At 38.2% G+C, this 15151-nt stretch overlaps 1 protein-coding gene across 16 annotated transcripts in view; it reads right to left on the bottom strand.

Annotated features, from left to right (window-relative positions):
- The window catches only part of Ncor1 (nuclear receptor corepressor 1), a 179658-nt gene that overhangs the window by 56379 nt on the left and 108128 nt on the right, over positions 1-15151 (bottom strand). For 13 of the 16 annotated variants that reach the window (XM_008824153.3, XM_029557263.1, XM_029557324.1 and 10 more), the window contains 3 exons: positions 10094-10220; positions 4758-5310; positions 1609-1738 (listed from right to left, as the gene is read on the bottom strand). In XM_008824153.3, coding sequence (XP_008822375.1) covers positions 1609-1738; positions 4758-5310; positions 10094-10220 — 810 coding nt within the window. The remainder of the gene's footprint in view (positions 1-1608; positions 1739-4757; positions 5311-10093; positions 10221-15151) is intronic. The other 3 variants (XM_008824525.3, XM_029557476.1, XM_029557626.1) reach the window with 1 other exon arrangement.

The following is a 15151-nucleotide window of genomic DNA, read 5'->3' as shown; positions in this document are numbered from 1 at the left end:
CGTGAGAACACTCTAACCAGCCCCTTCCTTTTTTTTTTTTTTTTGGTCTTTTTGAGACAGGGTCTCCCTGTAGCCCTAGCTGGCTTGGATTCGCTATGGAGACCAGGCTGGCCTCGAACTCACAGAGATCTGCCTGCCTCTGCCTCCTGAGTGCTGGGATTAAAGGTGTGCGCCACCACACCCGGCCAAAATAGGTATTTTAAAAAAGAAGCTCTTGCTCCTCTAAGACACTCATAATCCTAGGAACAATATGATAAATGAAATAAGCCATTCATAAAAAGACTAATCACATATAATTACATTTCTGTAAGGTGCTTGTAAGGTCTCAGTTCCTGGTCCACATCTCCTAAAATTTCTGGACTGTGCAGAACTACCAAGAATATTGATTATGCCAAGTGGGGGGATATACACTTGAAATCTCAGAACTTGAGAGATTAAGGCAGGATCATAAATTCAAGTTTAGCCTGGATTACATAGTGAGTTCCAGGACAGCGTGAGCAAGACCCTATATCAAATTAAAAAGTGTGTTTATGGGCTGGGGCTATAGTTCAATTAGTAGACTGCTTGCTTAGTATGGACAAAGACTTGAGTTCAATCCCAAACACTGTCCGTAATCCAAGTACTCAGGAGAGAGGCAGATAGATCAGAAGTTCAAAATCATTCTTCTCTAACAAAGTGAGTTCTAAGCTCGGCTGGGGTAGATCTCAAAAAACAAAAAACAAAACAAAAAAACCCAAACATGTTATATATACCTAGCGAGAAAGAGAGAGAGAGAGAATTTTATATGCCAGTGGGATGGCTACTGGTTAGTGACTCAGAAGATTAGGGTCCCACCCAAGCTTTCCTTCAACCTCTAGGGAGCTTCATGCACTCACCACTGAAGGCCTACATAATGAAACATCCAGAAAAACACCTAAATCCTTGGCCTCAAGAGTACTCAGGTTGTTGAATACAAGGAGGTGCTGAAAGGGTAGTGTGACCCAGAAGACATGGAAACTTCATGCTCCTTCCCATATACCTTGACTTATGCATTTCTTCCATTTGGGGGTTTCTAAAGTTGCACCCTTTGTAATAGATGAGTGCGAGTAAGAAAAGAGCTTTCTTAGGTTCTGTGAGACAGGGAAAATGAGAGGAGCCTCTTGATCGTAGCTCAGCTGACAGCAGTGTGAGTGACCTGGGGACCCAGTACTTGATGACTGGCATATGAAGTAAAGAAACAAGCCCTTCTATTTCTTCTGAAAGTAACTCAGAGTTGGGAAGTTGGCTTGTATTGGGAAAAAACCCCACACTTTTAGTATGGGAAATATTGTGGCCAAACAGTTCACTGACATCTAAAGTAGTCAAATCCATAGAAATAGAAAGCAGAGGCTGGGTATGGTGGCAAATGCCTTTAATCCCAGCATGCGGGAGGCAGAGGAAGGAAGATCTCTGTGAGTTCAAGGCCAGCCTGGTCTACATAGTGAGTTCCAGGCCAGCTGGGGCTACAGGGAGACCCTGTCTCCAAAAGACCAAAACATAAATACAATAAAATAATTTAAAAAAATAAAATAAAATAAAATAAATGATCTCTGTATTTCAACTTTAATTTGTCTAACAATGAAAACTTACCATTGGTGGGATGACAGCAGCTCGATGCTGAAGCTGTGGCAGGTCCAATGGATTTGGTTTAATAGGGGATGAGACTAGTATCGATCCAGTAGGATTTAATAATGAAGGCTTTGCGTCCAGAGGAAACACTCTACAATTGGCAGTTTCAAATAAAGATAAATGAATATATTTTTATTTAAGAATTCGACTATACTAAAAAAAAGAAGACTTCAACTATAAAATCATAATTCATTTTAATTTAATATATACATATATCTGTCACACTAGCCTTTATAAGATGTGAGCAGGGCTGTGGAGTAGTTCAGTAGTAAAACACTTGCCTAACATGAACAAAACCCTTCAAATCTAGTGCCACAATCATTCAATACTAGATGGAATAGCAAGTGAAAAAGGAGCCTATAGTGCTAATTTTCCAGATAAAGAAACCTAGCATTGACTCACAAAAGGAAATTTATTGGATTCTTAATTATCTATATCTAACAACAAAAAAAACAGTATGAACAAAAATCCATTAAAATATTTTATATCAATCAACATATATCAATATAAACATATGTTAAAAACAGTTCCTTGGGCTGAGTTTGAGCACCAGGACCCACACAGTGGAAGGAGAGAGCCAACTCTGGGAAGCTGTCCTCTAACCTCCTACATACACACAAATGAATGTAATAAATTTTTTTTTTAACTTAAAAAAAAAAAAAGTTAAAGCCAGGTATAGGGGCGCACACCTTTAGTCCCAGCACTAGGGAGGGAGAGGCAGGCAGATCTCTGTGAGTTCAAGACCAGCCTGGTCTACATAATGAGTTCCAGGCCAGCTGGGGCTACAGGGAAACCCTATCTCAAAAAGACCGAAAAAAATAAAATAAAATAAATAAAGATTAAATTTTTTTTTAAAAGAAACAATACAGTTCAAATCTATGTATGCTTAGTCCAGTTAAAGACCTGGGCCTGCAAGATGATTAGTGGGACAATCCAGACCCATATGGTTGATGGAGAGAAATAAGCTATCCTCCAAACTCCACATGCACTCTCTGTAGCGTGTGTATACACACACACACACACACACAAAAAAAAAAAAAACCATAAAAACAAAACAAAACTGGGGCAATTAAAGTAATTTTAGATTATTGTGCTATAAGAGGAAAAAAGTGATCCAGATGGCCACGTTTCTGGTGAACCAATGGTTAGACGAAATTCTCATTTTATTTAAATTTTTATTGGTGAAAACTGTGCCACCCACTACACAAAAATCTCTATGGGTTCATTACGGGTCTACTTAATATTCTATATCAGATGTGATTTGAGAGCACTGACGTACAGACTATACTGGCTCTGGACTGAAGGACACTGATGCCAGGATATATAATGCAAGAAGTGGAATTCTGAGTAGAGGCTGGCTTCTGACGAGTAACTTACCCATCTCTTTCCTTTCCTTTCCTTTCTTTTCTTTTTGTTTGTTTTTATTTATTGAGACAGGTAGCCCTGACTGACCTAAAACTAGCTTTGTAGACTAGGCTATTCTTAAATCCTCAGAGCTCTGCCTGCCTCTGCTTCCTGAGTGCTAAGATTAAAGGCATGTACTAACATGACTAACACCTCTTTCTTATTAAAAGGTAAAAAAAAGTCTGGGCATGCCTTTAATCCTGGTACTCAGGAGGCAGAGGCAGGTGCATCTCTGTGAGTTCAAGGCCAGCTTGGTCTACATAGCTGGGGCTATAGGAAGACCCTGTCTCAAAAAGACCAAAAAAACGGTTGAAAAAAAAAACCTTTACAAAGGAAGAGTGTGATCAAATCTCTGATTAAATAATGCTTTAGTCTTACCTCACTTTTAGAATCTGCTCTAACCCAATATCTATGATTATAAATGATTACACTTCTTTCAAGGAAAAGGAAACACCTGATACTAAAATTATAAAATGCTACCTATCTCTGTAAAATATGTTTTCATTATAACTTATACAAGCCCTAATAATATACACATTTCAGTGAGATGGCTCAGCCTGTAAAGGTGTTTATTACCAAGTCTAATGAACTGAATTTGATCCCTGGAACCCATATGGTAGAAGAAAGCCAACTCCCACAAGTTGTCCCGATTGCCCTCACATGCATGCCCCCTCCCCCCAACACAAATAAATATAATGCAAAAGAAAATTTAAATGATCTGCCTTATACCTGATATTTTACATATATTAATGTGAATAATTAAAAATTATAATTGATACTAGCTAGGCATGGTGGTGCTTTAATCCCAGCACTCAGGAGGCAGTGGCAGGCGGATCTCTGTGAGTTCGAGGCCAGCCTGGGCTACATAGCAAGTTCCAGGCCAGCTGGGCAAGTTCTAGGCCAGCTGGGGCTGCAGGGAGACCCTGTCTCAAAAAGACAAAAAAAATTTTTTTTAATTAAAAAAAAATTATAATTGATACCAAAAGAAGTCAATATAACTTCTACTAACTTGTACTAAATTATGCTCTCTAAAATTTTCAGGGACTGGCTGTAGCTCAGTGACAGAGTACTTGCATCGCATGTGCAATAAACTGGGTTTGGTCCCCTAAAATATAAAAGAAAAAGAAACCTTCCATAGGCAAATATTGTGGCACACATCTCTAAATCTAGTACTTAAGAAATGGAGGCAGGAGGACCTCAACTTTAAGGCTAGCTTGCACTACATAGCAAAAGCTTGGCCCAAAAAACCAAAAATAGTAACAATAAAATAAAACATTTAAAAAATATTTGACATGATTCTCCTTGTAGACTTTTAAAATATCTACAACACTGGGCTAGGTAAACAGCTTAGAAGCAAACCAGCTTAGACAAACCCAGAGTGAAAGCCAAGGCCCTTCACTTCCACCCTCAGCACACCCCACTGCCGCCAACCTCAGGCACCACAGTCATCTGTCATATTATCCACAATGCTACTGGCTGAGCTTCTTCTGTTTCTGCTATCAGAGGACACATGTAATAATACAGATATAGAAGAAAAAAAAAATCACATAATTGTTTCGTGCTGAACACATGAACAACATCTACTGTCCAATATGAACACTGCAAACTACAGAGAATTTGACAGTAGTTGTACAGGCATTCTCTCTGTGGCTGGCACTACTCGGTGAGTTGGCCAGCAACCAGCAAAGAAGGAACAAGACTCTCACCTCTGCCTCTCAGGCTCTCCCTCCACATCTTCATCAGCACTGCACGTGGCACTCGAGTCATTGTCTGACTGGGGATCAGGCCTCTGGACATTAATCTGCTCAGCCACTACCAAGTCTTCCTCTTGGGTCTCTGTTTTCTCACTGGCTCTCTCCAAGTCTCTGTCTTTGGTATCTCCCTCACCTTTAGATGCACTGTTTTCTGGCACGCTCGTTTCAATATCCACAGAGTCAGCTTTGGTAGCGGTTGGTGGATCAAGAACAGAACTTGCTTCGGCACCACGCTCCTCATGGTCTACATCCATTGGCTCTGCGGTCTCAACACTGGTGGTGTCATTCACCGGAGTCTCCACATTTTCAGTTTCAGCTGGTTTTGTGCTTGGAACTGCTGAAGAGGGAGATGCACAGGGTGCAGGGTCAGTGGTGGACTCAAGCTCAGCCACAGGTTCGGTGTTTCCTCGAGAAGCAGCATTTTCACTGCTGTCTTCACTGGGCTTGAGAGCTTCAACTGGTGAAGGAGAGGGAGCACTTTCTGTATCAGAACTATTTTCAGCACCTTAAAGATAATGATACAGCATAAAAATCTGATAATGAACAGGTTTCAGGTGGTGACAGAAACCATGCTTGAAAGTGGTTCAGGATGAATCTTATTCCTGTGATGACCTCATTGAAGTATCTATAGCCACAGGGAAAGCTAACATTTCCTGAGTATGGAAGTGAAAAATCAAGAAGAAAGTAAATTCTTGTTTATAGAAATTTAATGAGTCTTTTTAAAAAGTGAAAGATTGCCAGGTGTGGTGGCACATGCCTTTAATCCCAGCACTTGGGAGGCAGAGGCAGGCGGATCTCTGTGAGTTCGAGGCCAGCCTGGTCTACATAGCGAGTTCCAGGTCAGCTGGGGCTACAGGGAGACCCTGTCTCAAAAAGACAAAAATAAAAAAAGATCAAACTGTTCTGACCTTTTGAAATTGAAAGTTAAAAAGGGTTTATTTTAAAATGGAACAAAGATAGAACAACAAAAACTAAAAATTTCATACCCAACAGAGTTGACACTCTAGAACAGCGCCATTCAATAAAAATAGAATGCAAATCACATCTGCAAACTTAATTTTTCTGGTGGTCCATTATATAAGTAAAAAGAAATAGGTAAAATTAATTCTATTTATTATTTTAACAAAATGAATCCCAAATATTATTCCAGCATTATACCCACTACAGGAAATGAATAGTAGGACACTGCACCTTTTCAAGTCTTCAGAGTCTAATACATGGTTTACGCTTTCAGCACATCTCAGTTTAGACTACTAACATTTTAAGTGCTCAACAGTCACACATGCCTATAGTTGGCCCATTGAACAACGCTCTAGAATACTTCAACAGATATCCCCCCAAATACTAGGAACTGAACCTTGGGCCTCACAGATATTAGGCCAGTATTCTACCATGAGGTATAAATTTCCGGAACTTTAAATTTTTATTTATTTATTTATTTATTTGTTTGTTTATTTATTTCTATTTTTTGAGATAGGGTCTCAATGTGTACCTAAGCTAACCTCAAACTTGCAGTGATCCTTCTGCCTCAGCTTCCTGGGTACATGGATTACAAGTGTGCTACAGGGGCTGAAGAGATGGCTCAGCTGTTAAGAGCACTGGCTGTTCTTGCAGAGGACCTGGGTTCGATTCCCAGCACCCACATGGTGGTTAACAACCATCCTTAACTCCAGTTCCAGGGGAATTTGATGCCCTATTCTCCGTGGACAATGCATGACACGGGTGTACTTACATGCAGGCAATACACTCATACACATAAAATAAAAAATAATACAACAGGGGCTGGAGAGATGGCTTAGCAGTTAAGAGCACTGACTGCTCTTGCAGAGGACCCGGGTTTGATTCCCAGCACCCACACAGTGGCTTAACAACCGTCCTTAACTCCAGTTCCAGGGGAATCCGAAGCCCTCTTCTGGCCTCCGCAGCACTGCACAACAAAGGTCCACTCACATACATGCAGGCAATACACTCATACACATAAAGAAAATAATAATAAACAATAAAATCTTAAGGAAAAAAAGTAATAAAATTTAAAAAACAAGTGTGTGCTAATACGTGGCTCAAAATTTCTCTCCTTTCTCTCTCTTTCTTTCTTCCCCCACCCTCTTTTTTTGTTTTACTTTTGGTTGGTTGTTTATTTTAGTTTTTTGAGACAGGGTCTCCATAGCCCTGGGTGGCTGGGAACTTGGCCCTGGCTGGCTGGGAACTTGCTACATAAACGATGCTGGCCTCAAACTCACAGAGATTCATCTGCCTCTACTTCCCAAGTGCTGGGATTAAAGGTGTGCACCACCAAGATGGGCTTTCTCTTTCTTTTTTCTGAGACAGGGTCTCACTGAGTCACTCAACATGGCCTTGAATGCATTTTACCTATAGCTTAAGCAAAAATTTGTGATGTTCATGCCTTAGCCTCCTAAGTAGCTGGGATTAATTGTTTGCTTGTTTGTTTGCTTATTTTTAGAAAAAGAAGGGTTCATTTAGTTGGAGCTCTCTGAAGTATTAAGCCTTGGCAATATTTCTAGTCTGTTGTGAAGTTCAGAAGACAAGAACTGAGAAAGTGTATGTTACCAGCAAGCTTTTTTTGTTAGCCTTTCATCATTTTATTTCACTGATGGCAACTGCTGCCATCTATTAAGACCTTACCAGATGTAAGTATTATCATATATTTTTGTCTTTCATCTCTGAGGGTAATCTCTAATGTGAACTCTAGGTTCATGTATACAACTATCTCTTAGTATTTCCATTTGAATACCTAAAAAGATACCCTTAATAACTTAGAACAAGAATATAAGAGCAAATCCAGATTTTAGTAGTCCAGATTTAACTCTTTTCAATCAGTTAGATGTTCTAGAATTCTCTTGTCTATCATCACTTGCCTTCACTCTTCCATAGACAAGAGCCTTGTCATAATAAATGATACATCTATTTCATCTCTTTAGGGTTAGAAGTGTGAAATCATAGGTCATATAAACTAAATGTTCTATGGCACTTGCAAATGAAGCTAAGCCAAAACAATGGGAGGAAATATCCCACAGATCTACCAGCAACTTCATTTTCTCTTATTAAAAGATAGTTTCTGATGGTCCAGGATATCTACATGTAAAGCTGCATAGGATATGTCCATATTAGTCTACAACAGACCAAACAGACACTATCTGAATTTCATACTTGCAATTTGAAAAACAGTTCATGTTCAAAGTAACAGAAGGGGTTGGGGATTTAGGTCAGTGGTAGAACGCTTGCCTAGCAAGCACAAGGCCCTGGGTTCGGTCCTCAGCTCTGGAAGAAAAAAAAAAAAAGACAAAAGTAACAGAAGGAAAAAAAGGAAATTCTGGGAGATCTAATGTCTGATCCAGAGAGAGATACTTTTTGTTCTAAAATTAAAATGTTGATACTAAGCCTGGGCTTCATTGTGGACTGAACTGTGTTCCTTCCTCCCAAGTCCAGTATTGAATATCTAACTTCTAATATGAATCCATTTGAGATAAGGCTTTATAGAGGTAACTGAAGTTAAAAGACGTCATGAGGATGGGCTGGAATCCAGTAGGGCTGCTGTTCAGAGAAAGAAACATCAGAAGTGTTCACACTCAAAGGCTACGTGAAGGCAAAATGAGGCAGCAGGTAGCCAACCTATAAACTAACAAGAGAATTCTCATCAAAAGGTAACTCTGCCAGCACCTTGATCTTGGACATTAAGCCTCCAGAACTGTGAAAATAAACTTTTGTAGTTTGAGTATATGCTGTTTTATTACAGCAGCCCAGGAGATTGATAACAACTGTCTCCTTATCCACTAGGAGCATGTTCTAAGACCCCACAGTGGATGCCTGAAACCGTAGTTGATATTGAACCCTGTATACACTGATATTCTCTTATACATTCAGAGCGATGGTAAGTTTAACATAAATTAGGCATAGTAAGAGATTAATAAAATGGAACAATAATAAAAATAGTTTAATAAGTTATATAGATGTGGTTTCTAACACTCAAGATATTAAATTTTCCATTTAGTATTTTTTAACCATAGTAACTACAGATAACTGAAACAGTAGATAAAGGGGACTACTGGAGGTTTTATTCACATTTATAACTACAGGGACTACTAGCCAACAGATACACAACTGAAATGAGCACTCTCATTAGTGAGCACCTTAGGTTTATGACCTCTGGAAGAACCATTAACATGGCAAACTGCCTTCCCTGCAGTGCTTTTAGACCTTCTAGACCGGCAAGATTGCTCCACTATCTCTTTACACTTGTACCAACTGCCTCATTTTTCACAAAAATCACATAGAGGAAAAAGCTGATGTTATCATGCAAAGCTAAAACCTATTTCAGATTTAAAAATTTAAATTTAAAAGATAATAATAGTCTATATAAAAAAAGAAAATCTAGTATTTCTAAAAGGGGAGAGTACAGAGCTTGTAAACCCATATAAAACATAAGAGCTGGATGTGGTAGCCCACACCTTTAATCCCAGCACTCGGGAGACAGAGGCAGGCAGATCTCTGTGAGTTTTAGGCCAGGCCAGTCTAGTCTACATAGTGAGTTCCAGGTCAGCTATGGCTATAGGGAGACCCTGTCTCAAAAAAACCAAAAAAAAAAAAAAAAAAAAAAAAACAACAACAAAAAGAAAAGAAAAAAACAAAACAGTTCTAATTATGCACAGTTTAAACTCTGCTAATTAAAAATGAAAATAAAGTAGGCACATACCAAATAGCATTATATGAACCCTTGAAGCAGAAGTACTCAATTTAAATAATTTTATACACAATAGAGAATAACAATGCAAAGTAGAATAAATGATTAGTGCCTTTGTTTCCTAGCAAACACCAATTTTTTTTTACTGTTTCAGGAAGTTATCATTGATTTGTTTAAAAGTATTTTATTTCTTAGGTTGGTTTTTTCCTACTAGAGCTTCTAAGGTCATCAATATTTTTTATACCAAAGATGATATGTAAACTGAAAAAAAAGTGGAATAAATCAACACTGAGGCAACAAATCAAAGAAATATAATTGATGGTAACAACTGAGTAAAATAATTTGTCGATGGTACACACAAAGACTCTGTGTCTGAAGCAGGAATGTTATTGTCAAGCTCTTCTGGTTAAATACTACATAAATTAACACTTGCTGATCAAATGAATAAATACCTTGGGTTCAAGCCTATGTCAAGAACCACTGATCCATTATGTCCTGAATGAAGCAATTCCTATATAATCAAGGACTAAGCTGAAATTTCCGATTTGAGATAAGAGAAGCTACAATCAAATTTAAGGCTCTGAGATACCTTCACTATCTTCTGGATTTTCTTCTTCATTGGAGGCTTCTATATCTTCATCCTCCTGAGCAGAAACAGTAGAAGCAACACTTTCACACTGAGATACATCTCGTTCTTCACGAGGTTTTCGTGACGTCTAAAGCAGTACAAGAGTAAAATCGATTATTTATGAATTAAATAATCAAAGGGAAAGAAGTTTTTTCATTCCTGAAACAATCTAGAATACTAAAGATACACTTATTAGACAGAAGTATGCATCTTTCACAACAGTTGTGGTTAACATGTAAGAAATATCTCTGGCAACCATAAATTGACTTTTAGTAGATAGATGACTTTCCTAAAGCTTATCAAAAATTACCACTATAACAAACCTGAAACTGACACCTGCAATCTCAGCATTTGGGAAGCTGAGGCAGGAGAGTTCTCAAGGTTGAGGCCAGCCTGGGCTATATAGGAAGAAACTGTTTCAACATTTATACTCTCCAAAAAGTTACATTTGAACCATTTTTGGAACTAAAAATTTCTATATTTCTACCCTGCTTCAGATAATATATTTTTTTCAATAAAAAAAGAACATATTCTCATTTTCTAATTAAGGTAACAATGTATACTGAAATGTAGAAGACAGAATATTATGTTTGAAAACAAATTACTTCTAATAATTCCAAAACAGCTAGAAGTTCTAAATATACTAGAAAACTATTTTTTAGTCTTTGGTAGGTATATATGCATTTAAACATTTACATACGTACCTAAACACTATGGATAGCCCTACTGTGTTATATATATATTGTACTTTTGAAAACTTAAGTTAGTTATATGTTGAATATATCCTTGTTATAAAGTCTTCAAAACTATTTTTATTAACTCTATAAAAATAGTTATTAACATACAACAAAAATTCTACTTTAAGGCATCTAAATAATTTTCAATTTTTGATTAATGATGCAATAAACACAGAATTACACAACTATACATGTAAAAAAATACTGCTGGTACTATTACTGTTTGTTTGTTTGTTTTCTTTTGGTCTTTTTGAGACAGGGTCTCCCTGTAGCCCCAGCTGTCCTGGAACTCACTATATAGACCAGGCTGGCCTTGAACTCACAGAGATCCACCTGCCCCTGCCTCCCTAGTGCTGGGATTAAAGGCGTGCATCACCACACCCTGCTTATTACAAATTTCCCAATAGTTGTTACTGTTAAAATAGACTGTTCCATACTGCAAATTATATGTAACACTGACTGAGAGCTGACAAATATCAGGCATTTTGCAAGATATTAAATTTTTATTATTTTTATTGTATGTGTACGCCTGTATTGCCTGCATGTAGTAAAGTGCACCCATGTCATGCAATGTCTGCAGAGGACAGAAGAGGCTATCGAATGCCCTAGAACTGGAGTTACGGACAGCTGTTAGCTGCCCATGTGGATGCTGGGATTCAAACCCAGGTCTTTTCCAAGAACAACCAGTGCTCTTAACTGCTGAGCAATCTCTCCAGTCCCTATTATTTTCTTTTATTTTTAAATATTTTATTTTTATTTTCTGTGAATGAGTATATTGCCTGTATGTAAGTAGGTGCACCAGTGTCGGACAGTGCCCACTGAGGTCAAAAGAGGACATTGAATTCCCCTGAAACTGGAGTTATGGAGGGTTGTTAGCTGCCATGTGGGTACTGGGAATTGAACCCAGGTTCTCTGCAAGAGAGTGCTCTTAACTGCTGAGTCATCTCTCCAGCCCAAGGTTTTTTCTTTTTTTTTTTGGTCTTTTTGAGACAGGATTTTTAAAGACGGATTATTAATAAACAGAAGTTTGTTTGTTTTTTTTAAATTTATTTTTGGTCTTTTTGAAACAGGGTCTCCTTGTAGCCCCAGCTGGCCTGGAATTCACTATGTAGACCAGGCTGGCTCTGAACTCACAGAGATCCACCAGCCTCTGCCTTCCTAGTGCTGGGATTAAAGGCGTGTGCCACCACGCTCAGCTAAACAGAAGTCTTTGTATATAAAATGATTAGATTGTGAAGTTTAAAAAAATTTTTCCTATTATACTTCATTGTGTGTTTGTGCATGTGCACTATTTATACCGCAACACACACATTAGAAATCAAAGGACATTTGGGAGTCAGTTCTCTCCTTTTATTATGTGGTTCTAGAGGTCACATTCAGGTCACTACCCAAGATTGAGACGTTTTAAAGTTGCTTGTTAATTTTATGGCCCAATTTCACTGGTTCACTACTGCTAGGTATGATTCTGTGTAGGTTTTTTTTTTTTTAATGACATTAACATCTAAATCACCAAATTACCCTTCTTAAAAGGGGGTGGGCCTGATCCAATCAACCAACAGCCTTACTGACAAACCAAGACTAACTTTAGTCTAAGGAAGACTTTCACAATAGATGCTGAACTCCAAATACAACCAACTTCAAGTCTTTTCTAGTCTCTAGACTGTTAACAAACCCCTGAGACTGTGAAGTCATTAAATGTCTCCACAATCACATAAGCCAGTTCCTTAAACATTTCTCTCCATGTCCTGCTTTCTCCCTCAACCCTCAATATGTATATAACCACATATATACATACAGCTACAGTTCATGCTGGACTAGAACTTGAGATCCTCTTGCCTCTGCTTCTAAGTGCTAGAATTATACAGTTGTAACCATAACATGGAGCCCAATTCATTCTTTCACTTTTTCAAAATTAAAAAAAAAAAAAACTTTTATTTTCTTTGGGGGTAGGGTGGGGATGAGTGCCACAGTACATGTGTGGAAGTTGTGGGAGTAGGTTTTCTCCTTCTACCATGTGGGTTCCAGGGTTCAAACTTAGGTTGTTAGGCTTGACATTAAGGACCTTTACTTGGTGAGCCATCTGGTTGGCCCCCAATTCATATCTTGACAGTATATCCTGAAGCCAGGTTCTTATTTATCAGTAGACATTTTGCCACTATGTTCCTTCCTTTATGTTTTAGTTCCCATAGCATACTTTTAACTCTTACATTTTTATTTTCAACCTAAAAATCCTTTTTGTATTCCTTTTTTTAATTATTATTTTTATGTGTATAAGTGTATTGTCTGCATGTATGCAAGTGCACTTGTGCCGTGCAATGCCCACAGGGGTCAGGAGAGGACTTTGGATCCCCTGGAACTGGAATTACAGACGGCTCTTAGTGCTGTGTAGGTACTGGGAATCACACCAGGGTCCTCTGCAACCAGAGCTCTTAACAGCTGAGCCATCTCTTCAGTTCCCCTTAATATTCCTTTTAAAATAATATTATATCGTGTGTACTTTTTTTGCTTCTTTTACATTGTGCATACTCGTAAGTTCAATTCTTGATTAGCTTATCTGTGTTTTTATTACTTACTGTATCATGTATCAGTCCCACACATACACTGCCCCCTCTCTCAAGCTGGTTGAGGCTAGAACCCAGTGCTTCTTGCATGCTAGGGAAGCATTTTATGACTGAACTACATCTTGGTCCTACTTTATCGCTCTTAAATGACTCTTAAATTGCTGTTTAAAGAGCCCAAATATATTCTTTTCCTTGAGAGAAAATACAGGGATGGACATTTGGTAACTCATTAAGACTAATAATAAGGCTGGGTACAGTGATATATGCCTTTAATCCCAGTACTCCTAGGCAGAGGCAGGTAGAGGTCAGCCTGTTCTACATTGCCAAGTTCTAGACCATCTGGGGAGAGGGAGACCCTGTCTCAAAAAAACCAACCAAACAAAAAGATTAACAATAAGCTACCTAATATAAATACATACATTAATATAAATATTTTATAATAACTACTTCCCAAAACAAACAAACAAACAAACAAACAAACAAACAAACAAACAAAAAACAATGGAAAGGGGTCACTGAGCTGTGATTCTGGAAATCTCATTATCTGGCTTAAGTAAGAGAAAGTGGCAAATTCTCAAATGCTTCTACATGCCATCTTATCCTGGATACAATGTTGTTTGAGTTGAAATATTAAAAAAACAAAAAACCAAAACCAAAACCAAAACAAACAAACAAACAAAAAAAACCAAAACCAAAAACTGAGCTCACACAGATAGTAGTTGGAAAAGCAAAAAATACATTGATATACTCAGATAATTCTGGATATTATTTTTTGATTTTGTACCAAAACTCAGTAAGCAGTTAGTTGAAAACAGTTGAAATCTGAAACCATAGCAAGAAACATTTTACATGCTGCTATTTCTTCATTTCTCCTGTACTTTGACCTATTAAAAAACACTTTTGTGACTCTTTTGGCAATGAACGGCATCTATTGTGACATCATTAATTCGTTGTTTGAAAATTACTGAGGAGCTAAGCATGTGTCTCAGTAGTAGACCCTTTGGCCAGCATGTGTGAGGGTCTGGGTTCAATCAGCACCAAACACACACACACACACACACACACACACACACACAAATTACCACTGATCTCATCAGAAAAGTCTGAAATGAGATGCTAAGTTAAAGGTATTCTAGTTTGGATCTGGAAAGCCAGACCTCTGCCAAACACATGAAGATAGGTACAATATCTTTTTTTTGTTTTAATATTTTATCTATTATTTTTGTTTTATGTGTTTGAATATATTGCCTGCACGTATGTAAGTGTACCTGTGTTGTGCAATGTTCAGTGGTCAGAAGAGGGTATCAGATTCCCTGGAACTGGAGTAAGGACAGTTGTTAGTCACCATGTAGGTGCTGGGATTTGAACCTGGGTCTTCTGCAAGAGCAGCCAGCATGCTCTTAACTGCTGAGCCATCGCTCCAGCCCTGATAGGTACAATCTTTAAAAGGTACTGTCTAGTAGGAAAGTTAAGGCATTGGGCATGTGCACTTAAGAGATACTGAGACCCCAGGCCCTTCCTCCCCTCCCTTGTCTTCTTTCACATGTGATCATCAGGTGAATGAGCCTTTTCTACCACTACTCATACTGACTTGCCAGTCCAAAAAGCAACAGGGCCACAGATCATGAACTATGAACTGAAACCTCCAAAACTGTGAGCCAAGGGGGAAAAAAAAGAAATCTTTCCATTTTTCAATTTGAGAAGGCAGGCATTTTATTACA

This window comes from Nannospalax galili, unplaced genomic scaffold (genome assembly GCF_000622305.1).
Source record: "Nannospalax galili isolate Female #2095 unplaced genomic scaffold, S.galili_v1.0 scaffold530, whole genome shotgun sequence".
Classification (NCBI taxonomy): Eukaryota; Metazoa; Chordata; class Mammalia; order Rodentia; family Spalacidae; genus Nannospalax; species Nannospalax galili.
Note: the sequence above shows the minus strand (reverse complement) of the source record. Positions and strands in the feature narration are given on the sequence as shown.